Raw genomic sequence first — 25,191 nt, forward strand, 5'->3', positions numbered from 1 at the left:
AAACTTCAACCATTTGTTTCTATTCATGTTGATATTTATAGTTTACAGTTAAGGAAAATCCAGAATTTTGGGTGCTAAGGAGGTGTTGCATTTGCTCAGCTTGGTTTAATTATGCCCTTTCTGCATAGTTTTTATGTTCTCCTCGTTTATGTGTGGGTTCTCCATTACTATGGCGTTCTCCCACAATACAAAAACATGACTTAGGTTAATTGGTCTGTAAACTGCCCTGTAGGGGTGAATGTGTGTGTGTTTCTTGATGACGGATGGGGGTCGGGGGTACCTGATTTATGAATATCAAGTTTAACTTTTAGATGTGCTGGTTTACCTTAACACAGCCTTGTAGAAATAAGAGCTCATTGATTCGAAATTAAGATTTTGTGGATTTTTTTTTCCTTGCTGCTTTTCTTGTGAGAAAGCATTTGTTTGAATATGCATTTGCATTTCTCTTACAGGCTGTTGCAGCTGCTGCTTTCAGGTGAGTCCATACAACTACCATACAAAAAAAGTTCCAGTCAAAGTCACAAGGTTTATTTCAGACAAAACATATTTTTCAAATCCTTCTGTTGTGGCTGTGTAAATATGGTAAACATCAAGATAAGCATAATTACCTATTAGTATGCCTGCATAAACAGCTGAAGCATTTTTAAAATATTAATTAGCTTGAATTAAAATTGAAATAAAAAGGGCATGTCTCATTAAATACTTTCACATCTTTTGTTCTCATTAAATAGAAAATGTCCATCCCACTTAGCAGTAAATGTCATTCTGGTCATACTTTAGTTTAAAAAAACAAACAAAAAAAAACAATATAAAAGAGTACTTGCTTTTTAATATAAACATTTCCTTCACTACAGTCTGGACTGAGCTTTCCTCCCACTCTGCATCTTCAGTCTATGGTTACTGTACATAGCTTCAGTCAAAACCCAGGAGTTGCTGCAAATTCCAGTCCTTTCATGATTTCCACTAGATGGCAGCAGTATTTTATTTTTGAAAGTTGCCTCTCCATTTAGGCTTCCTGAGCCTTGGAGAAAAAACAAAACACAAACCACCCTCTTTGAAAAAAGTACTGTTCGTCACAGTAACCGCCATCATGTAGTGCTTGGCACAAAATAACACTGTTCAGAGTCAACAACTGCCAAATCAGTCACTGTGCCACACTGTACACAGTATTGCAGCATTTTCTCTGAAATGTGGTTCCTACAGAACCAAGCCACCTGTATTTACACAAAGCCTTCTTCTGCAACTTTCACACACTTGTTGCTTTTTGTCTCGTCTCATTGCAGCCGCTCACATCTTCAGACTTGAGATGAAATGTAAAGCGAGCGTAGACGCTGAGCCAGGATGGCCTCCAGCTCTTCCAGAGGTGAGTCACTGCGGCTGTGAGCCAGAGAAGAAGTGCAGTTGGTTCCTAGTAACAGGGTTCTGAAGCCGTCTTTTTCCAGCAGTGCCGGCATCTGCTGCAGGAAGAAACTTTCGCAACATGAACTCAGGTCCACCGAACCATTTGCCTGTTCAAGAAAAAAATAAAATAAATCATGTCTTAGCTGCTTACAAAATGTAGACTAGATTACAAAAGAGTAGCATAGCCTTCTCAAAACAGACATTACCTTGGCTGTCTTGTAGATGCTGACTGCATTGTCAAGGTTTATGTGCTTGGAGCAGATGAGCTCACAATGTCTTTGTAATGCCCCCAGCTGGAACTGATTAGCAGCCGACAAAAGCTGTAGGAAAAAATAAACAAACATAATTTTATACACTTTTCATAATCTTTTAGTTCATAAAACCTCCTGGTTGTATCTGTAGTTGTAGTCTAGGTTTAAATGTATTTATTTTTTTATCAGTGGCATCCAGTTATAGAACAAAAAATTATAAGGAGCTAGATCAGTTTCACAAAGCTGCATGTGTTTGCATGTCCCCAGAAGCAGGAATACACAGAGCTGTTACTGCCTCCGGCTGATGAATATATCTCAGCAGTACCCAGAGATTTAAATCGCACTCATTAAAAACTTGCAAATATTTTTGAATTTTCCTGTTCTTCAGAATACATATCTAATTTCAGTTTCTACAAGTATAACCTACATAACTGAATGCTTTTTGATGATCTGTCATGACTAGATCAGGTTTAGGAGATATAAATTCTGGATCTAAGTTCGGTTCCTCCCAACAAGGTGGCATTTTGATAGTTGTTGATGGAATAAACAAGTCTATTTAGAATACAGATTGATTTGGTGTTCGTTCTCCTCTTTTAGTAAGGTAATATTGAATGAAAACATTTAGTCAATGAGTGTACAAATGAATCAACTTTCAAGTAAAACGAATGTCCAACTTAATTTGAACTAAACTAAGGTTGAATGGTGAAAGAACACAGGCCATGAATTCACATTTCTTGTATTTATTTTGGCAAATGAGCCCAATTTCATGGAGTGAACTGGCATAAACTGGAGGAGCAAAAACATAAGTTTGATCATGTGCCTTTAGAAAATAGATTCATATGATCCACGTGTTCTAATGACCAGTTGTCTGTTCACCTAATATACCATAACATACTGTTCTGTGATCTCACAATGACTGTGTAGTAAAAATGTGGTTTTACATGAACATATTTGTCTCTCTGTGCAATTCAAGTCAATCTAATTAACATGATCTGAACCTTCAGTGCTGTTCTCACCTCCAGTAAGTCCTTCACATTTGTTTTCAGTGATTCTGTTCCTCCACAGTACAGGTAAGACATCATCATCTGTAGAGAGGTCAAATGTCTAGTTTAGCAACATTTCAACATCAGTATATCTAATTGTTTTGGCATGCACAGGGAAAAGAGAGACTACACAGTAGAAAATAATTTCTTGCAAATGAAATTGTCAGATTAATGTTTTCTTTTGGCTAAAGGAAACATTAAGACACACTGTGACCCTTAGGCTGAATGAATGTCAATAAGACACTTCTTGAAGCCATTGGACGTCAGTCTGGGGTTTATTTCATGTATAGCCCTTGTAGAGTCACATCAAAGCATCTGAATTACATCTAGGTCTGGTCTTTAACTGGATCTAGGAATTTATTTCTCCTGGGATTTTCTTAGGCTCATTATAGTGTTCCAGGTTACAAATAGCGTTATTTTCCTTCCACATCCTCTGGTTTATGGTAGAATTAATGAATCTATGATAATCAGCTGGCCAGAGCAATGAATCTCCAAGCCCCATCATGTCCAGCTCTTCTTAAAAGTTGGTATGTGATTATTTTCAATTTCTGATTCAATTAAAAAGGATAGCAAGAAAATTAAATGTGAATGTCTGTTCACCCAATAAATCATCAAAAACATTCTGGACAATGATCCTCCAATTACTTCCTGTTGTCTCCTTCATGGATGGCACCAGTGGAAACATCCAGTTGTTGATTGTGTGATTCATGTAAAGCATAAAGTGTTTACTTTTTTTTTTTTCAAAAATTGCCATGTTTCCATTATTTTGTCAAATAATTCGCCAACTTTGGCAATTAAATGGAAATGCTGCTAATATTATGTACCACTGATGTGATTTTCAGAGATGATTATGAAAAGTAATAAAAATAAAGGGTGAAAAATGAAAATGAAAATCACATCAGTGGCTATGGACATATGGGAATTAACATGGGACTGTATATTTTTTACATTTTTTATAATTTTTTTTGTTTTCAGTCCTAGAAATTAAAAGTAATAGGGTACCCTGATCTATATTTCAGGTTATTGTATCCTAGATATTTTTCATACCTGGAAAATATGGTACTTGACATCGCTGATCTCAATTTCTTTGCTGGGGCTTCCATCTGATTCAGAGGATGCCAGCAGAGATTTGAATCTAAAAGGAAAAAAAAGTAGTTTTATCCATGTCCAATTAGGTTTTTCTCTAAAACCCTCAAGTAAATTAAATGCACTGATAAATTGGTTGCTTTTAGCTTGATTGGCCCTCACAAGTACCAACTGGTCAGAAACCTAAAACATAAGCTCAACCAGGTAATGGTGTCAACAAAGACACCAAAGAGATGGTGTAACAGAGTTAAGCAACAATAAATGGAGCACAGCTATAAAAACAAATTCAAAAGAAAATAATTTTGACATGTTGGGATATGTCTGCAGTTCTTTCAAGTTACAACAGAGACTGTCAACGTATAATAGAGCTGAACAGTGTAGAGAAAAGTCAGAAATTCTCCGTTACGGAATATGTCCAATTTGGAAATCTCAGTTAGGGGAAGTCTTTAACCACTAAAGCGTAGGTTCCCATTTGTGGTTTTCAGTGAACTGTCCTGCATATTTTATTTGTTTCCCTGCTGCTACACACATGGCTTAAATGAAGGGATGATAAACTGAGTTCTGATCTTTTAAAAAGCCTGACCTGCTGATTCAGATTTTGGCCGATACCATTTCTTCTCGTCTGAAACGTTGCTAAATAGAAAGTTGTTGAGATGGCAACAGTGGGGTATCTATAGTTAACTGTAAATGTGCAGACGCGACCTGGTGGGCCAGTCTGTTGGTCAAACCTCTCTCACTGGAGAACAGAAAAGGGCCGTGGATGATTTTTAAGACTTTGCTAACCTTAACCCTTTGATAATTTCACTAAAACATGCAGGACATTAGGTCCCAAGGGCTACGGTTGGGAATCTCTACTCTAGGGAAGACAAACAGAGGCTACAGTTTTAGAAAAGTACTAAAAGGTTATTCTAAGGGCAGTTTCAAACTGAGCTCTTCGATCATTTTGTTCTTCCCTAAAAATAACTTTTACAGTGACTCCTTTCACAAATGTATTACATGTCAGTCAAGAAGGCAACAATAAAAGAAATTTGAATACATTTTGGCAGATGAAAACTCAAACAAAATTCTACGTCTAAAATTAATGCATATCTGCAAAATGAAGAGTGGTTGCACTTACTTGTCAGAAGCAGTTATCAGAAGGACTTTGTGTCCATAAAATGGTTTTCCCTCCACCAAAAATGTCACATCTGACATGTCTGGGTTGTTCAGAAAGAGTGGATCTGTAAAGATCAGATTAACAATATGTAAATGACTCAGATTTCAGCCCATCACAGCTTAGTTTCAATGTAATAATAGTTTATTATATTTTTTGGCAGCATTGTTTAAAATTCACATTTTAGGACGGTGAACTACATTGATTCATACAGTCATTAATCAAAGCTTTCTCACCCAACTGAGCTGAAAGAGACGCCTTCATCTCAGGGATGGCTGGAAGTGGTGCTGAGCCAAAACAGTGACTAAAAATAGCTGCCAGCTGCTGTATAAGGGCATCGTTCTGAAAGAAAGAACAGAAGATCAGGATTATTTCTTATTTTGAAGACTGAAAAGTAGTAAACATGACAGGCTTCATGTTTGACAATACCTTGGTGGTTCGCAGGATAGTGAACATAAGGGGCAGGCCCGTGGTGACAAGTTCATCACAGTAGTCCTCTTCTCGGACTGTGGTAAACTCTCTGAGAAGAGAGAGGATGGCCCCCGTCTTGGACTGCTGATGGGCACAACGAAGAGATTCCAGCCACACATGTAGTTTCCATGGCACACCTAATTAAAGATAAGTTTTGTTTTAGAAGCATAAATAAACAAAAGTCCTGTTGTCTTATGGCTATCTGAAAGGTACCCATTGCATGAAGCTCCATGGTGACATCAAGATATCCGTGCTCAGCACTGTAGTAGCTAGCTTCTTGAAGAGCCTTCATCCTGGCCTTGCAGAGCTTGGGTATGTCTGCCTCCTGCAGTGCTGGACTGCCATTGGAAGGTGTTGGAAGATAGGGACACATCCCTGGAATTTCATTCTCCACTCCTTCTGCTAAGATCTCCTCCAGAGACAGGACATCCTCTTTGATCTGCTGGGGTTGAGTCAGTAGCTTTCTCAGCACGTTTCTGATGGAGGAAGGAAACAACAAGCACTAAATCAGTTATCTGTGCTAAATGGTAAAACATACTTAAATTTCTGTTACCCTATGATCTATGTGATTAGATAATCCATCACTCTTAGTGTGGAATGTGAAGTGTTGAGTCTACACAGAGTTCACATGAACATACAGCAAACAGGTGGAGAGGATCACTCTACCAGTTGGTTTTTAAAAACAAATTGACAACACAACCCCCTGCTCACTATGCACAATAGATACAATGCATCTCCACTCATAGTGAACTTAAAAATAAAGTTTCAGTTAAACAATATTGCATATAAATTTAAAAAAAAGAGTTATTACAGAAATGTTATGACTTATGGCCTTCAGAAGGAGTCTAAGCCACAATAACTCATTACTAAAGACATTAGCTGATCAGAGAGCATTGTAAGTTGAGTGGACGAAAAAAGTGTGGTAGGATAAAATATGAAAATACATACAATTTTTAGTTTCTGTTTTGAATTGAAGTACTGAAAAAAAGTAATGTCTCAAAATGAAATACGACAAACCTGTGTCCATGTGCAGCAGCATGACTGAAGCAGTTCATGTCTTCATAAAGAGATGAAGTAAGAGCATTTCCATCATGGCTCCTTGATAAGGGGTCAGCGCCACGTCCCAGGAGCAAAGTCACCATCTCATAGTTACCTAAGAAACACATAAGCACCTATCAACTTCTAAACACATTTCATTAAAATCAACTAAAAACTTAGTGTTGAAATTTTAGTTTTTCTCCAATTATGTTATTTTTTTTATGTACTCAATGTTTACTTTCCTGAGATCAGTGTATCACAGTTTACATTAGATTCATAAACCAGCAGCACATTCACATTAAGGCGTTTGCTCACTGCAGCTATGTGTGGACCATGTGTCTTTTACTACACTGTATGGCTTTCAGATGATCCTGTGGAGGAATGTGGGCCAGAAGGGACTAAACTACTGCAGGCAGCATTTCTTTTTTCACCACACTTTCATTTTACACTCTAATTCCACTAATCCCTCCTTTCCCCTCCCACTACCCCTACACATTCACAACTTAGTGGTCTATGGGAAAAGTAGTACTGTGTGATATTGGATACCAATGAGTTATTAGATGTTTCACAGAAAGACAACAACCTTTCTTATTAATTTACCTTCTTACAGCTGCTTTGCATGTAGTGTATGAAAAAAATACTGGCAATGAATCAAATGAGAACACAAACATAGACATGTTTGTGTCCATGCACATAGGCAGCACTCCAACATGAGCTATGCTTTGAGCTGAAGTGTCTGCGTTTACCCACCTGCTGCAGACGCCAGCTGCAACGGAGTGTCTGCTGTGGTCTCCTGACCATTTCGGACTGCTGCCCCCTCCACATTGGCTCCCGCATCCAACAGAAGCTGCAGACAAACATCACATCCATTTGTTAAGCATGTCTTGAAAGTAGATTAAAAGGACACTAATTTATAAACGAGGTATAGCAAAGTGGTTAATTGTGCTGATAACAGCACATGTGAGAAGATGTTTTTGTTCACCAAAAGCATAAAAACTTTTGAAAATGTTTGTTTTTTTTAAAAAAATAGAGGTTGAATTTACAGCTCATAAAAGTTAGTTTTTTTATAGTACGAGGGAACATATTAGCAGGTATTTTAACACTGTTTTGTCAGGTCTATGGTTAGATAGACAGGTCTACAGCAAATGGTAAAAGTGGAAATTTACCATTATATTAAAATTCCACCATTCAGTGGAATTTTAATATAACACTAAGGATGCTAATATGTGTATATGTTGTACCTGCACTACAGGGATGTGTCCATGCAACACTGCGAAGGTGAGAGCTGTCCAGTGTCGACTGTCAGGATGTACAGAAGGATACTTTGGGGAGTACAATGGAACCTGCATATACAGAACAGATTAGAAAAGAATAAATTTTTTCAAGGCAAAGACTGGAAATGTTTACATGCATAATCAGAGTGGACTTTGGATGCTGTTTTTGCAAATATGTCTGTTGACAAATTGTTTGCAAATACATCATAAAGGTTGAGGACATCTGTTCTTTATTTACCGCCACATCAAGGTTGGCTCCAGCATCAATCAGCATCTGGACAAGGGCCTCATCTCCAGCTGCACAGGCATACATCAGAGGGGTCATACCCTGAATGACGAAAAGGAAAACTGCAAGATTAGGCAAAAAAGAAAGACATTTTTTTATGCATGCAAGCTTTCCTGCCTTCAGGTGAGATTACTTTGAATTTGATGAAAACTGGTGTACTTTTATAAAGAATCCCTGATCCACAGCTGATTTGTTCTTAACTTATCCACAAAAAGATAACATTTAAATCAGTGCATTTACATGCACTTGTATATAAATCCTAATTACTAAGTAATTAAGTGCTCATACCTGGTCATCCATGCTGTTGACCCCATCTGGCCTGAGCAGGTCAATAGCTTGACCAATGAGATCAGTGCGTCCACAATTGAGCATTCGAAAACCCAAGTCCAGGTTGAATTTATCTATGGCAGCTTTGGAGTCCAGACGCTTGAAGGAGCTAAAGCAACACTCCGGCCTTAAAAGGAATCAAGATTTATAATCTAATTAATTAAAATAATTTCCCTGCTGGGATGAATAAAGTAATTCTTCTTCTTATACACCCTATTAAAAACCTTTTATAACCACCAAGTGGCTCATGCTGACCATACGTTAACATGAAATGTTTTTCTACAGAAATAAACTGTACGATAACACTATGCAGCCAGTGTGTAGTTACTGGTCTGCTTCTCACAGCCTCTGCTTTTTAAACATAAAGCTAAATCAGTTTACAAGTGCAAAGGTAAAAGACAATACATCCGAAGGCATAACAGAGACATAGCTTTAAGGTTTTTATCGTCTGCCTTTTTTTTTTTTTTAGGTCAGACAAATTGAATGTATATGTGAAATATTAATTGACTCAACAATAATTCAATTCATAAAAGGACAGCAGTTATGTGTTGATTTACTTCAGTTGTCTTGGTTCACAGTCAAGTCCAGGAAGGAGGAGCCTGGCGGTCTGTCTGACATCATCACTGTCCACCAACAGACTCTTGCGATGCTCGGCATGAACTATGGCCACTCTCATCCACTCCATCAAAGGCGGCAGCAGCATAAATGGCCTAAAAGAAAAGATCATTCATCTTTGTTGATCTTGAAATAATAATTAGTAGTCTTTAAAGCCGTGTTTGATTTCAAAGTCAAAAGCTTAGATGTGTACCAACCAGGCGTTCCTAAAATATTAACCATAAAAAACAAGAGCGGCCGCTGAACCAAAAGATAAAAGATTTTGAGTTTGAAGATTTCGTAGAAGATTACACAGATTTTGCAGAAATAAGGATGATTGTATTGTTGTAGCTATGTCTGTGACGTTCTTAAATGCATCTGGATTAAACACACCCTTTTGCTTTGTCTGTTTGTCTTCATCCTCCTCCGTCTGATTGAGCAAGAGATGATGTGGTCCTTAGTAATGCACTATCCAGCCAGTTATCTAGTGCTAAGCCTTTTTGTCTCCACCTTGCTCTGACCATATGTGCATAGAGTATGCTTGTGAACAATAGCGTTTTACCGTGAATGGGATTGTTTGCTTTTGGTCCTTGAAGCCTCAGTGACATTTTGTTAATGGTTGCATGAACACTGCCATTGTGCTATCTTAAGTTACTGGCAACTGTCTTACTCCTGCTGTGATGTTTATTCTAAGTGAGCTTACATCTGTTCTGGTGTGATCCAGGGTTCAATGCAATTCATGAATACGCCTCCATTTGTATTCATGAATTGCATCGAACCCTGCACTGTGCAGCTGCAGTTAACAAGGACTGAAAGTCTTGCAGTATTATTAATTTTGATATGACTGCTTAGATGACATCAAAATCTCTAAGCAAAGTGTAATATTTTGGTTTTAACTGACCTTTGGCAGATTTTTTCCTAAAATATCCAACAGATCAAAATGCATTTAAATACCTGCAGTTAGTCTGACATGAGCACTGAAGTCTTTTTTTAGATTTTCTGTCAAATGCTGTTTTGTCAGTAGCAGATCAGTCAGGAGGGGTCTCACCATCAGCCAGGCCTGACTGTGAACAAGCAGACTGGGAACTGATGAGCTCAAGAAGGAGGGAGGGGGTGTTAAGTGTAGCTGTTGGGTGCATATAATTAAGGTTTAAGTGTTTTGGAAACCACTAGGAAGCAGGTGGGATATGTCAACGTGAGGCAGGGGGTTGGGAGGCAGTCTGCCACTTTTTGGATAGTGCTGCAGGCATAGAGTGATAAGAATGCCATGTTTCTGAGAAGAGAAGGCCCTGTAGGTTTGGGAATCAATGTTTATAGCTCTCTTATTGGGCTCCACTTAACACAAAATGGATTTTGCAGGTGGATGTATTTATTCATTTCTACATTTATTTTTTTTTCTTTTAAAAACACAGCACTTGGAGTGCAAATTCTTTATTGTGTGGCTCTTTCCAGGCAAATTCTAAGCAAGTCAATTAAAACAAAACTGAACCATCTCCAATTTAACATACTTAGCTATTTGCACTTTGCACCCACTGCTCCAGAGATTTGACATTAAGATCTTTTACCAGTAAAAGATCTTAATGTATCTATTTAGAAATGCATGTTCAGTAGATGCAGCTCGTCTTCTCTTATAAGTACCCCCCATCTTTCTTTCCTCTTCCTCTCATTAAACTCTTCACATGACCGCTGCGCTAGGTTGTGCCCTTAAACCTGAAACAAAAACTGCAGCTTTGTCAGAGATTAGATTAACATCAAAGCCTTGATGGCAGTTAACACTGAAACTAGATAGCACCCACAGCTAGCCTTGTGACCCGACATGCTGAGAGCCAAGCTCTGATAGATGCAGATGATGGATTTACACAGACCAACATGTACAAACTTTCCCACACCTGCAAATATAAACATTGGCTTTGAATTATTGCACTTCTTCAATCATAAAAGAATGATTAGCTGAAATAATGCACGGGTGTTTTTACTTTTCATGCAGGACAGATTGGAGTTCAAACATTTGTTGATATATCCAGTAGGGACTAAAACTTAAAGCTTATTAATTTAAATATTTACATGCTATCTTCTCTTAATCAAATTAGTAGCAATATGACAGACAAGTTTAATCACTCATCTAAAAGCTACATACGATCTTCTTTTAATCTATATTTGAGAACAAGAATCATAAAATATATCTTATCAATTATATTTTATTAGTGCTCTAATCTACCCTTTAATAGTAAAGGAGTGTCTTTAGTCATTTGAACACAGGATGATTAATAATTTCTATTCAAACATTGTGCAAAATCAAGCATATGCTCAGACCAAAGTGTTTGCCCTTCTACGTTTCATGCAGTTTAATAATTATCACATACAGCCATGCAGCAGCTTTATATGGGACCAAAACGAGTCAGCTCTTGTAGTAAAAGAGAATCTGCTGTTAGTCTCTCACCAGGCTCCCTATAACATTTGATGATGCGGCCCACACAGATTCTGGCAGTTTTGAGTTTCTGCCAAAGATTTTATAAAGTTTCCAATAGAGGGTGGGTCCAAGAGATCAAGAGGCCCTCTGTAGCAGAGAACTCTGCAGCATGAACAGACTTTACCATTGTAATCACTACCAGGTTTGCACTTCCATAGCCTACCACCTGAGTTGGCTTTGTAACATTTGCAGACTGTGTGCAGTGATGAAGAAGGGCAAGTTTCCCTCTAGCAGATGCTTTTAAAGAAAAACCGAATGTTCAAATGTTTAGAAAGAGGGCTATGGTTTTATTCTGCTCACATAAACCAGTGTGATATACATCCAACATTAAAAACATCTAAGGATTTTGAAGAAACGGCCAGGATAGGAAAAGAGAGGGGAAGTTTTACTGGTCTGTTTTCTTTGATTTTATTGAGAAGTCCACCTTAGCACACTTATACTGTGTATGTTCACTATTAAATGTATCAGAACCAGATGGTCTCATCTCTTTCCCCTTAAACACATGCATATAGTCTAAACACTTCTAAGAGAAGATGATGCATCATAACTTTCTAATACTAAAATACCTCAATAATGTGGACAAAACTTACAAATAGAAATTATTTGCTAAATGTACACTAATTTAAATTATATTTAAATACTTAGGTGCTTTGGAAAAGTACCCATGCCTTATATTTAAAGTCAATTCATTAACCTTAACACAGAAAGAAAAACAGTACATCTTTTCCCAGACTCGAGGACAAATGCAGACATGGTGCAGGTCCTTATCGTTTACATTTATTAACCTTCTGAGAGATTTACACCTTGGCAAAATGAATCTGTTCATTCCAATTAGTATTTTGGTCCTTGGGAAAAAGAAATGTAAAGCGATTCATTTGATTTCAAGGCGTTTTAAGGAATCTTCTATTGACCTAAAACAGACAATAGACTAAAAGGAAAAAAATCCCATAACCAGCTGGCTCATTGTGCTGCTCGCCTGCATGGAGGCAAGCAGCATATATAAGTCCTCTGTTTTTTTAAAACAGCAGAAAATATAATTTCTTTGACATTAAAGCTACAGTTTAAATATGAAAGTCATTTGCAAATAAAAGAGGCTTAAAATCCAATTGCAAAAATTATGTGCAAATATCCAGAGAGTGCAAATATTTTCCAACTGCCTTTCTAGATACTCTGTACTTAGAACTGTTTAACTAAACCTAACTTAGAGTGGAATTAAGGAGACAGAATTACAGAGCACACATGCTTCTTTAAATGCCTTAAATCACCACTGATCTGCCTAATTTACACCTCAGGGTGCTTTTAAGTCATCTTTCAACCCAACTTAACACCTGGGAGCATTTTCTCCTAGTAATTAACTTAAAAAATAACACTTAAATGACCAGAGGGCAATATGATTAGACATAGATTCAAAAAAATACATTTAAAAAATACGAGTTTCCAGTGGAAAAGCTACTGATTTAATTTTAGAACTAAAGCAGTAATTTCAGAGGTTTAAGGGTTTTTCTATTTGCTGTGGATAAAGCTGTGGCTTTAGTTAGATCTCTGTTAAACTCATTACAAAACCTCTAATCTCTAATTCCACTAAGTAAATGTATGAAAAGAAAAATCTTGAAATAACATTTAAACCTCTTAAACCTTTTTTCACAATGTGGCACTTTACGTACAAACCTCAATGTATTTTTGTAGATTATTCTTTGTAAAATACCCCAAGTGTAGTCAGATTGAATGGAGAGACTGCAGATGGAAATTAAGAGCCAGGGTCTGGTACCAAGCACCATTGTTTTTTCCATTGATGCTCTTATTTATGGCTTCTGTCAAATAATCTCAAGTTTTTTGCAAACCATAAACCAAAGATTATGGTTGTCTTCCGTAATTGGTCTGTAATTCTATCCATCTGCCCACTAGTTCTTCCCAGCTTTCCTTTCCTTGCTGAATAAAAGCATCCCATAGCATTATGCTACCACCATCATGTTTCACATATCAGACAGTGTACTCAGCGCAGCATTTGGTTTTCTCTACACACAGTGCTTTGATGTAGGCCAACAAGCTTAGCTTCAGAAACATCTGATCAGGACTTCATCTCACATGTTTCCCAAGTTTTCTAAATATTTATTTTGAAACTGTTCTTAGTCTTTCACATAAAATAAAAATAAAAAATACATAGCATGATAAAATGTTGCAATACTCAAGGGTTCTTAGTGCTTTGGAAAGGAAATGTATGTGTGTAAAACTTAAATTTCAATCAAACCCCAAGTTTAATTTTGATATTTAATAGCATGTTACATCCTGGCAGAGTTCAGTCAGCCATGACTCCTACCTCTCTTTGCTAAGAGCCATGCGTGGGGGATCCAGGTTGGGATTCTCCATGGACTCCATTTGTGGGCAACGCAGGAAGTAGTAAAGGGTGTGGAGGGCGTCAGGCGACCAGGACACAGGCTGCTGGGCTCGGGCGTGACGGGCAGGGCTCTGTCCTGGACGCATTGAGCTGAGACGCTGCATGTGGTGCATGGCACGGGATACCAAGTCACCTGGAACAGAGCAAATACAACAACAATGAACATCAGATAAAACATTTGATCTAATTTCTCAATTCCTGGGAGATGTGCAAAATGCTGAGTAGTAGATAAAAAAGTTTAATTGGAGTTAAGTGTGGTCTTCCAGTCAGACCGGATTTCCTCCTTTCCTGAACAACTTTCCTCCATGTCTTAAATGAACTCTGCCATTAGTAGCGTCATTATCAGTAAGCAAAGCCAGACAGCCAGTCTAAAACAGTCATTCATCTTTAATCACTGAGGGGGTTAATGGGAGTATAGACAGCTGATCACTGGCTCTAATGAACTGTTCAACTGTTTATTGCCAGAACAATTAGATCACTGGAGTCAGCATATAGATCTCAGTTTCGGTCATAAAAAAACAGATTTGTTATATAAAATCTACAATTTTATCTAAACTAGTCTTTATAAAAACATTTAAGAAAAAAAGCTCCACTATATAAACTTAGTGGGGAACGGTCAGCATTTAGGAAAGGCGTGCTTAGATAACAGGAGGGAGAAAAGAAAACAATCAGAAAAAAAGAACAGGAAAATGTGATAAACCTTCTACATACTGTTGGGAGACCACAGCCACTGTCAGAAAAAGACTAATCACACATCAGCATTACACAGGCTAAACTACATTCATTTAAAATTATTATCCTCAGGTGAATGTTTAGGCACATGTTCGAAGGCACAACAAAGTTCTGTGTCCAAAGATGTAGAGTTCAGTTGTATGAGTGTGTGTTAGTCTATGCTAAGAAGTTCTTCTGGGTTCCACCATTGGGGTAAGGCTGGGTTATACTGACCAAAACAGACCTCATGTAAAGCTGAAGGGCCTCCTTTGTGCTAACCAGGACCAAATATCCCTCCAGGAGGGCTCACTGGAATTCTTGCACTACATGGAGAGCTTCTCTCTTAGATTCCAGTCTACATTTTCCCCCTCAACCTAAACTTAGCTCCAGACAGACATGAAATGCCAATTCTTGAATTATAGATTTCACCCAAAGTCTTGTAAGAGCCACAAAGTCTTTTTTTTTAATGCACATTGATATATGTCATCTCTAGAATATTTTTGATGTATGCAGAATGTTTGTGTCTATGACAATATCTAGTGCAGAAATCTATCTCTACAGACGTTTCTCTGATTGGAGCCAAAGATTTCAGACAGGCAAAGTGCCAAACCTGCCGTATTTCTGTTGTATTTATGTGAAGGGACATACACGTGTGTGTATGTTTTTTAGTGAATGTGTGTAGATGCCAGCCCTACCCAGATTTACCCCGTTTCACCCCACCAGAGAGAAGTGGCACAAAGAGGCCACTGAGTAGAAGTGAGAGAAAGAGCGTGTCTGTACTTTCTTAATGCCTCACTATAACGGCGGCAACGTATGAACGTGGCCTTGTGCTGCAGGAACAAATGACAGAGTGTTAGTTCATTTGGAGTAGGAAACTTATCCCTCACCAAAACTATCCTCCATCTCTTTTCCTCTCTCCCTCCCCTAACATCAGTTTTCACCTTTCTACCTTTCAATCATTTTCCCGTAGAACCTTTACCCTCCATATAACTAAACCCTCTCCTATAAATCTATTTTGCTGCCTCAAGCTACACCCCCAAACAATATAATTTCCTCTCAATTATTAATAAGTCATATTTCTGCTCTTTATCACAACCAAATCCTTTGCAACCTACAGCTTACCCCCCTCCACCATCACTATGAATGCTTAATTTGCTTAGGCCTTCATAGTCCTTACTCACATGGAACTGTGCTACAAAGATTTTGTTTAAGATAGGTCAGATAAATAAAAAATTTATCTGAGACAAAGGTATCTCACTGTATTGCTCTTTTTGAGTAAAAGTGCTTAAATCGGGTTTATAAAATCTCTATAATGGTGTCCAAACTAAACCATGACCCAAGAAGGACCAAATATGGGGACAGTTTATTTGGCAAGTTAGTCTCAGAGGAGAAACACGAGCTGGATTCAAAATATTTATGTAATACATTATACCATAGCAACAGTATTTATAATGTTCTGGTTTTTTACTTTTGATTTGCTTAGATCAGTTCATTCTGAAAGTCAATTATGAACACAGTAGTACAGTAATTTAAGATTGAGAATTTGTAAAGGGTTTTAAAATGTATGTTTTTATTCAAGGAAATTTGTCGTTTTGTGTGTCATTACCTAAACAACTTCCAGAATTTTTTTTTAAACTTAAATGCTAACTGCAAACAAAAAAAAAATGTAGAAAGTCTGACAGGTGTAAAAGTGATTATTTTTACTCACTGAGCTCTGAGATGCTTCCCACACAAGTGGCCAGAAGAGATTGTTCCAGTGTTCTCAGCTCCAGCTGGGCGTAAGCATCCTCTCTACTGTCCACAGTCTGCTGGTTCTCTGTGTACGGACTGAAATGGGCTGGGAGTGACAAAACACCTACAGATGCAAAGACAAAAACTTTCATGTAATTTCATGTGATAGATCTCACAAAGAAGCAGACTATGTTCAAGAGGAAGAACAAACATTTTCAAAATTTAAACTGAATTCTGAAATTTATATTTAAGCAATTTTATTTTGGTACAACTAAATGTTCCTTAAAAGTCACAATAAGTAAAATATATAGATAAATAGTGTCCGCCTTTAATGTCAGGAACATGACAAAATGGTGAATTTGTAATCTTGCCAAAATGTAATTCACATTCCAAAGACAAGATAAAAAAAAAACTCAGTGAAACTGAGGACGTGCTTTCTTTCATGTTCATGGGGCAAATAGAAAATATGCATAGTAGCATTGAGCACAGAATGAAACAAATAGTTCTCTGAAAAGAATCCAATGCTACCATCTCTACAATATTTCACATTGTAGAGATAACACTTTACACTGCATGTTTTTTTTAACCTACTCTTGTACTTTCAAGACAAAATGGATGTGTTGCCAAACAAGCATGTCCAGCAGGTTAAATAAACCAAGAAAACATAATAAGCTTTATCCTGGTCAGTTGTGGCATTTCCTATTTGAATTGAACCCCTGAGGGCTCAGGAGCCCAACCCATCTTTCAACTTATTTTTTTAAGTAAACATTTCTACAGTAAACACCAGAACTATATTTAAAAGAACTCTTTCTTAAAAGAAATCTGTTGCAATCAGTCAGATCAGATTTGCCCTACGTGACCTCCTACTGTGAGTCTACACTCAGGCAAAGAGATACGATCCTCTTTACATAACTTGAAGATGGCATCTTGTTCTTTCACTGCTGTAATTGTCTTCCTGATACAAGATAAAAGTAGCAACCAATGACGAGAAGACAGACTTCTATTTTTTTTGCCTCTTTGTATTCCTCTACCTCCTTTTTGTTTGCTTTTCTGCACAGTGCGTGTATAAACCAGGCTGTGTTGTAATCTGATGTAGATCAAACCGTTTAGTGTGCTTGGTGAGCTGCCTGAAGGACAACTTTTTTTTTTTGGGCTCCAGAAAGAAGCACATACTTTATGCCATGCAGGACAAAATGAGTGGGGTAGAGCTGGGGATAATAAAGAGAAGAAGAAAAAAGGTTTCTGATGTATTTATGATGCACAAAAAAACAGCTGCTTCATTTTTAACTTCCACCCCTGGATATTGTCCTTAAAATTATATTCTCATGCGTTTCTGGTCCATGGTATGATGTTACTCTCCATAAAGGAGACATTGTTTCAAAACGCTGATGAGAAAGGAAACAAGAAAACGATGTACCGCATACCTTTATAAAGACAACAGTAGTGGATTAGATGAGAAACTTCAAAAATGAAAATCAAAGTAACTCAATTACAATATTCTCAGTAGCATTGGTCTGCTGTCAAAGACTGTTCAGTCTCACTCAAAGTAACACTGCATCTATTTTTACAGTACTTGCATTTTTGCAAGTATGCAATTTATACAATGTGTATCTGATTTATACAATGTGCTAGTACCTGTTTAAACACACAATAGATACGTAGTTTTTAAAAATAAAGTAGAAATCTCAAATTGGCTAGAGTTCATTCAGATTGGATTTATAGCATTTAACTGCATTTTCTAAGCTTTCCCACCAATCCTCAATTGCATTTAGCCTTTGACTGGGCCATATTCAGGGCCATATTCAATTTGTTTTGATTCTACAGCATTCCATTGTTGCTTTGGCTGCATGTTTAAGGTCACTTCAAGTGAAGCAGCTGAGAATGCCAACATGCAGTCAGCAGTGAACGCACACATATCCTCTACTGGCATTCAGAACAAAAGAACTAAGAAATTTGAGGAAAATACTTAATATAAATCATCACATATGCGGTACCAAAGCAAAACCTGTGATAATGTAAATACAACTCCAATTGATTCTTTTAAAACCTACGGGTAAATGTCAGTTTTTCCCACAGTACCAATCCTCTAGTTTCTTCACCACTGAACCCCAGTCTGCGTCATTTGGACCTTATTTTGGTCTGCAAGCCAACCAGGGCCTGTCCCCACCACCACTAATACTAGCAGCTCCTCCAATCTGCACATCATTTTTTGGCACTTCTGAGCATACAAGGAAGCGAAGGGAGGTGGTGACCATGTCGAGCTTTTTGGAAATGGAATGAGTCATCCAACTAAGGGGGAACTTGGAGAAAAGTATTGGACTGAGTTGTGTAAGGCAGAAGTTCGAGACAAGTGACACGAGGGATTCATTCTTCTGAGGCTATTATGATTCCATTTCTGAGGTTGACCCTGCACATGTCATGTGGGAATCTCAGCTGCAAATCACAGCTGAACCTTACCACAAAGCCTGTGGCAGTTTTACACACCCATCCAAACTTCTCTCCCTCAAGCCATTTCATCTTAACTTAGCCCAAGGGTTATTACCAAGGTTAGTATACATTTCCAATGTATTTGTTTTCACACAATTTTTCCATGCAACAAATACATATCTAGCAACAACATAAATGGGAAATAAGTACTTCTTCATTTGAGTTACTGGACATGAGCACAGGAAAGCGTTTTTTTGTAAAATTGTTAAACAGATCAAGTTTCTTACTCACTAAAACTACAATAAATTGTAGCTTACAAGTTTGTCCTAAAAATGCAACTTTCTTTATCTTTTTTTTAAAAGACAGAAAAAACATTTTAAAAAAGTAAATTCTTCATGAGGCGATGTTCCACTGCGTTTCCACCACATCACTATGCTGTATCACTTTGTTGCTAGTGAATTATCTTCTGTTATCTCTCAAGTCACCTTTTGTCTAACCCGACTCATGCTTGGGAGTGTTGTTAGATTAGATAGCTAGACTATCGGGAATGTTTACACTTCTCGTATCAGTTATTTGGGTTGTTATCACCATTTATTTTTTCCAGAGAACCACACACTTGTCTCATTTTGAAAAGGACATTAATCGATACACAAAGTTTTCTTTGATGTGTGCTGGAATAGCACAAACTAAATCATGATCCTCATCTCAGCATCAGTGTGGGAATACTGCTAGGATAAAGTATTTGGTAGGCTATTGTATCCCAGGAGCCATTCAGTAGCACTGCTCGTCAATAACGTACCTTTTACTCACACCTTAAGTATGTATCGTACTAGTACGGTAATTAAGATTTAAAAAGCTATGGGAGAACGCTGGGAATACTTAAGGTGAAAAATGTGAAACAGTAGAAGAAAGTAAAGCGCAAGTGGTATATTTTTCTAGACTGTGTAGGTACCCTGTTGCTACTTTTCAACAACATGTCTCAAGTTTTATGTTATGTTTGTCGTTTTTGTTGCCAAATTCTTTTCCCACCCACAAGCCATACTTACTTTGTTTTGTCTACCAACGAGTAAGTGTGTCTAGGACAGAATGATACAGTCATGCTAGCTTGCTCAGTGAACTCAAGGAAAACTGTCACTCAATTCAAAGTGAGACAGAGGACAACATAAAAACAAAAAACGCATCAATACATGCCATTTCTTCTTTAACAGCCACCTCATTCATTACAGAGTGGACAGATCAAAGCATTCAGGAAGAGAGGGCTTCAAAGTCACTTCCCCTGCCGAAAAAAGTAGTTCTGATTCTGGTCCAGGGAGTTGTAAGCTTCTTCCACTGCACACAACAGTACGGTGTTTGACAAGGGTGCAATGGGGTGTGTGTGTGTCACTCCCACCACCTTCTGATCCCTCGTCTTTCAGTGAGCGTGTCTTTTTCCACACAAGAAATGAAACAGTTGTGCTTCATTTCTCCTCTGTGGAATCCATACGCCAGATGTGATCCCTCACTCAAAGGACCAACCTCTTGTTTTCCACATGTAAATGCTCCAAAACACCTGTTTTTCACACATCACCACATTCCTTCTCCCTGCTTTTACATTATGTGCAATACATAGGTCTTTTGTCAGAAGCAATGAGCATGAGGTTCCCAGCAAAAAATGCTGACTGAAGACTAATACTATAAAGGCACATGTATGTCTCCGAAAGTCTAAGAAGGACCGTCTTTATTCAGTTACACTAACTTCAGTGTTTGAGCACGTGAGGTAAAAAATGTGCTTGCTTGTTCTGCTAACCCTCCTTCTGATACTTATTTAAACAAACTCTTAGCAAGACAGAGGAGCATTTAGAAACTTAGTGTGGTGTATTACTATTTGGGTTAAAAAAATCATCATCTGACATGTTGACCTACAAGTGTGTCTTTAAAAATAGAAACTACATGAATAGGCGACAGACATATTCATAACCCAGAACGGCTTATGTTTAATCTCAGATTTGACTGAAGTGCCCATTCAATGAAAAACTTGACCTCAAATAGATATGGTACTGATTTAAATAAGAAGTGGGAGTGATCTACTATATACAGAGTGACACATTTGTGTCAATTTGATAAATCACAGGTAGTGACAGACAAGCAAAATGGGGTCTGGTCAGCATCCTCCTGACACCTCTGTCGACCCTGGCTTCAAGGAGTCAGAGGTGGAGCACATCTGGGGTCTAGAGTGGAAGTAACCTTATCAGGTGTATGGAAAAGGACTTCAAGTCAGTGTCTGAATAAGCACATACGTCATTAATCACTGAAATGGAACATTTTGACTAAACCAAGAGGAAACATTTGAGAGAAAACCGGCTGCTAGACAAATAAATAGCAAAGAGAAACAAAAAAACAGTAACGCTTTCTGATTAACTTAATTAGGACTGACCTTGAAGTAGTAAGTTTTAAGACTCAAGTCCAATATTTTCCTCCTCATCAGTTAGCGCACCATATCTAATGCTGCAGTAACAACATTTATTTGATTTGGAAGTTTTTACAGTGTGAAAAATGCTGTTATTCTAGAATAAATAAGGTCTTTTAAAAAGAAATCAGATTCTTAAACCTTGTGTTTTCTATGGAGAGATTTTGGGAGTTTATTCAAGCTAATATTTAAAGAAACCAAAACTTCAACAGGTAATAGGAAGGCTGGATGTCTTACAATAAAGTTTATATTTCTACTCTATGAGCTTTTAGCTTTTTCAACAAATGAGATGTCAGTTTTTAAATGTATGCATGGTTTTAGAAAAGTTCAGCATTCTCCAGAGAAAGTAAGATACTGGTATTTGCAATTAAAGTCAACTTACTATAAACTAGTTGTTCATATAGGATAGTAGCTTAAATTATGTAATTAGTCGTTGTTATAGTCATTTCTTATAACACTGACTGCAATGACATGCAGTTTGACATTGCTCCTAATGTAAATAATTATTTATAAATTTGAATAACTGGCAGGATGCCAAATTAAATAATACTGGCATATAACAGTTCTTAAAATCCAAATCTGTTCAAACATGTAGCAGCTGGTCAAAGCTTTAGAAGAACTAGGAATCAAATCAAATCTGATGTGTGTCTACTGTAATGTCAATTTATCATGTAATCTGCCACAGGGGTTGCCATTTTGGTGGTTTAAAATTCTCCCTAGATTTGTTGAAGGATTTGTGATGAAATGAGCCGACTGCTACATGAAGTAGCATTAAGCAAAGTCCAACTTAAACAACACAGCTGGGATACAAAGAAGAAAGCTACTGAAACTGTTGAGTGAAACTTCTCCACGTGGAGTTAAACCGACTTCAGGTACCTCATCGACCCTATTTACCTTGTGAGGATTACCTGTGGTAAGTAAAGGTAAGGTGAGCATTTCTAACACCACTTTTACATACTGCAATAAAAGTAAAAATCTACAGTATATGACTGTCCTAACAAAGGACTGGGTTTCCATTAAATGAATGTGTTGTAATTAGACAGTGTTGTCATCAGTATTATGATTATAGACTTGATTATTGTATGCAACAATGTCAATTACATTTTATTGCAGTACATGATGATGCACTGGCACATTAACTTACAACCAGAAAACAGCAAGTATAACTACTACTACAGTTACAAACAGGCTGAAGTAGTTTTTCCACAACCCTAGATAAAGTCTAGATACAAATCTGCAATAACAGGCTAAGTGTAAAAGCACCCACCCTGCTTATCATAAACCTTATTGTGAACGACGTGAACAACCATTTTCTGATCACGATTTTACAGTAAAAACATCAAGATGAATAAATGTACACGTTGAGTAAAGTAAAAAAAAATCTCAATGTAGTGAAAATAAACCACTTAAGTACCAACCTTGCAAAGACATGACTTTGAGGTTGTAAATGTGGTATGCAGCAACATACCTAGCAACCACCCTCAAACAAATCGTACAAATTAGGAGAGGTAGGATTCAGAACGATGAGTTTTAGATTCCCACAGACCACAGAAAAATATCCCCACAAAATCTACAAAACTAACCCTAATCCTCAACATGACTTGAGCTTTTTTCCTCCTTATTCTCTCCCTCCTTTACTCCCTGATCTTCCAGTCTTGTTTTACGTTTTACATTCCAGGCTGTGAAAGTGGAGCCTGTGGCAATCCAGTCACATTCAAGAATCTCAATTTCCATATGTGCCACCACATCACATACTTTTCAGCAAAGGGACAATATTACTCAATGACCAGTTTTTATTGGTCCATGGTTCCCCATACTGTATGGGATTGAAAATATGCTATACAGTAAATGGAGGTTGGTGCTATACAGTAAATGGAGGTTGGGTCTGTCCCTCTAATGACACAGAATGACTGTTATTACAGACACACATACACAGCAATAACAGATTCACATAAACATCTAACCTCAAACCCGCTTACTCCTAATGCAATCAACTTTTACAACGATGAAGTCACCATCAGTCTCAGGAGGAGAAGAGCTTGACAAGAGCAAAATGAAAAACTCTGTCATAGATCTATAAGCTACATATGATTATGTTTAAATGAATATAACAGATCAAGGCTGGATGTTTTATTTGCCAATTTCATAAAGGAACAGTTAACCCCTATAAAGAACAAGCAAGCCTCTATTTAGCTCTGAGCTAATACTACTACGGCATTTGGACCAGAGCTAAAAAAGTGTGCATGTGCATTTATAAGAGTGTGTGTTCACATTAATTGCTCTCTTTCTGCACATGTGTGATCAGCCAGTTTGCCCTCAGCAGGATCCTGGGAGTGAAAACAGGGAACTAGTCAGTTTAGATGGCAGACAACATGCCCATTGAGCAAAAGGTCTGAAGTTGAACCCAAGACTGACTCACTTTGTAGTAACACACACAAACACAAGTAACTCACTGAATAGTGTTCAAGGGTCAATTCATATAAATCGAGTAAAATACCTTTACATAAAAACTAGATGCCTTTTTTTTCTTTGAATGAACTAGTTGTCCCAAAATGTTTGATTTTAGAACAATTGTTAGTCTAATAACCTTGTAGTAGCACTACACTACTTCTCTTAATATTTTCAAGTTTTTTAATGGGTTCCTAAACGGACAAACACAAGAGCACCTTTGTTGAGCAAACCTGAATTTATCAAATATGGCTGCCCTACATATAAAATATAATGAAGGTACTATCAACACTTCCCTCAGGTTGCATCTCAGTAAAGTAAAGTAAGTAAAGTAGTAGTACAACTAGTACTTAAAGTATATTTTCTTCACATGTCTTGTTTCTGTATTAATTTTGGATTGCAGAGCTAATGGTAATTAGCACCACTATAAACCCTACTGTTTTCTGAGGAGAAATTTCAAAACTTGCAATATTTTTTATCTGCAGATGTGCACATGGCACACTTCTCTAAGAGCGGGCTGTAAAATATATCAAACTCCAAGGTAAAGAACAGTTGTGAACATGTTTGCAATGTCCTCAGTCACTCCTGAGAAACAATGCATTTTTGAGTCCATGTGCTTCTTATTTTCATGTTTTTCCCCTAATGGAGATAAGAATGACCTGTGATAAAGGGTGGTTCTTTAACAGCTTGTTATGGAGAAAGGAGACAGCCTGGTATGCAGAATTAATCTCACACTAAAAAATCCTAACACCTTAATATAAGATAGAAACTCTCAACTGGTGCTTGGTTCTCACAGAGCAATGGGCAAGTTTGACAGAGGGACTTAGAAGTCTGACGTTTCAAAGAACTGGATCCAAAATTCCCCCTTGTAAATAAATCTAAAGCTGCTTTCTGCTGACTAACATTCTGGGTTGGGCTAGGAAACGAGTAAACAGTGAGTCAAACTGTAAGGAAAAAAAATAAGGGTGGTGGCAAAGGGATGATTATCAGGATTAGTGAAGCATTTGTACTTAATTCCTTTTATCCTGATGTGCATCTACCCTCCTTTTTAAAGTCACCCAATCTAAATATTTCAATTTAGTTTCACATAAAGTGCCATTAGGCAACATGTGATTTAGTATACATATTTTAGTACACATTTAAACTTCCAAAAGCAAGGCTGTTTAAAAAGTTTTTAGTGAAATAATGCAAACTTAATTGACATAGAGGACTGAAAATTAACTAAATTTGTTGTTCAAGTAAAGCAGACACCATGAATAAATTCACTTTTCATCCCACCTACATCCTTAGGTAATCCAAATCTGCACAGTCAGCTCCCTACACACTGGAGCCCATTCTGTCTTTTTAAAGATAGAAACCCACTTGTACAGGAGTGCTGCATTAACCTTTCTACTACTATAAAATTCCAATCAAACTCGCATTAAGAGAGAATACCCTGAACATTTATTCCATCCCATTAAAACTTGATGGGGGTAAGATAAATATCATTGGACATTATTGCAACTCAACATCATTTTGCTCCAGTAAAGTGAAGTGAGCAGGGCTTGGTTCTGAAGGCCTGCAGCACTCTAAAAGCAGTAATGAGAAGGGTTGCTTGACTCACATCTGCCCGACTCTAAAGCTAGGAGGCATTGTTGAG

General features: G+C 37.5%; 1 protein-coding gene across 1 annotated transcript in view; it reads right to left on the bottom strand.

The window, feature by feature from the left end:
- Positions 1-506: 506 nt before the first annotated feature.
- Positions 507-25,191, bottom strand: part of abtb2b (ankyrin repeat and BTB (POZ) domain containing 2b) — a 42,989-nt gene continuing 18,304 nt past the window's right edge. Inside the window, exons 3-18 of the mRNA XM_028003023.1 lie at positions 16,209-16,355; positions 13,712-13,922; positions 8,888-9,040; positions 8,292-8,457; positions 7,956-8,045; positions 7,685-7,786; positions 7,194-7,290; positions 6,423-6,558; positions 5,619-5,881; positions 5,364-5,542; positions 5,171-5,276; positions 4,899-5,001; positions 3,743-3,830; positions 2,669-2,737; positions 1,608-1,721; positions 507-1,508 (exon numbers count right to left, since the gene is read on the bottom strand). Of these exons, the coding sequence (XP_027858824.1) occupies positions 1,296-1,508; positions 1,608-1,721; positions 2,669-2,737; positions 3,743-3,830; positions 4,899-5,001; positions 5,171-5,276; positions 5,364-5,542; positions 5,619-5,881; positions 6,423-6,558; positions 7,194-7,290; positions 7,685-7,786; positions 7,956-8,045; positions 8,292-8,457; positions 8,888-9,040; positions 13,712-13,922; positions 16,209-16,355 (2,237 nt within the window). The 3' untranslated portion in view covers positions 507-1,295. The remainder of the gene's footprint in view (positions 1,509-1,607; positions 1,722-2,668; positions 2,738-3,742; positions 3,831-4,898; positions 5,002-5,170; positions 5,277-5,363; positions 5,543-5,618; positions 5,882-6,422; positions 6,559-7,193; positions 7,291-7,684; positions 7,787-7,955; positions 8,046-8,291; positions 8,458-8,887; positions 9,041-13,711; positions 13,923-16,208; positions 16,356-25,191) is intronic.

The sequence above is a fragment of the Xiphophorus couchianus genome, chromosome 2, assembly GCF_001444195.1.
Source record: "Xiphophorus couchianus chromosome 2, X_couchianus-1.0, whole genome shotgun sequence".
NCBI lineage: Eukaryota > Metazoa > Chordata > Actinopteri > Cyprinodontiformes > Poeciliidae > Xiphophorus > Xiphophorus couchianus.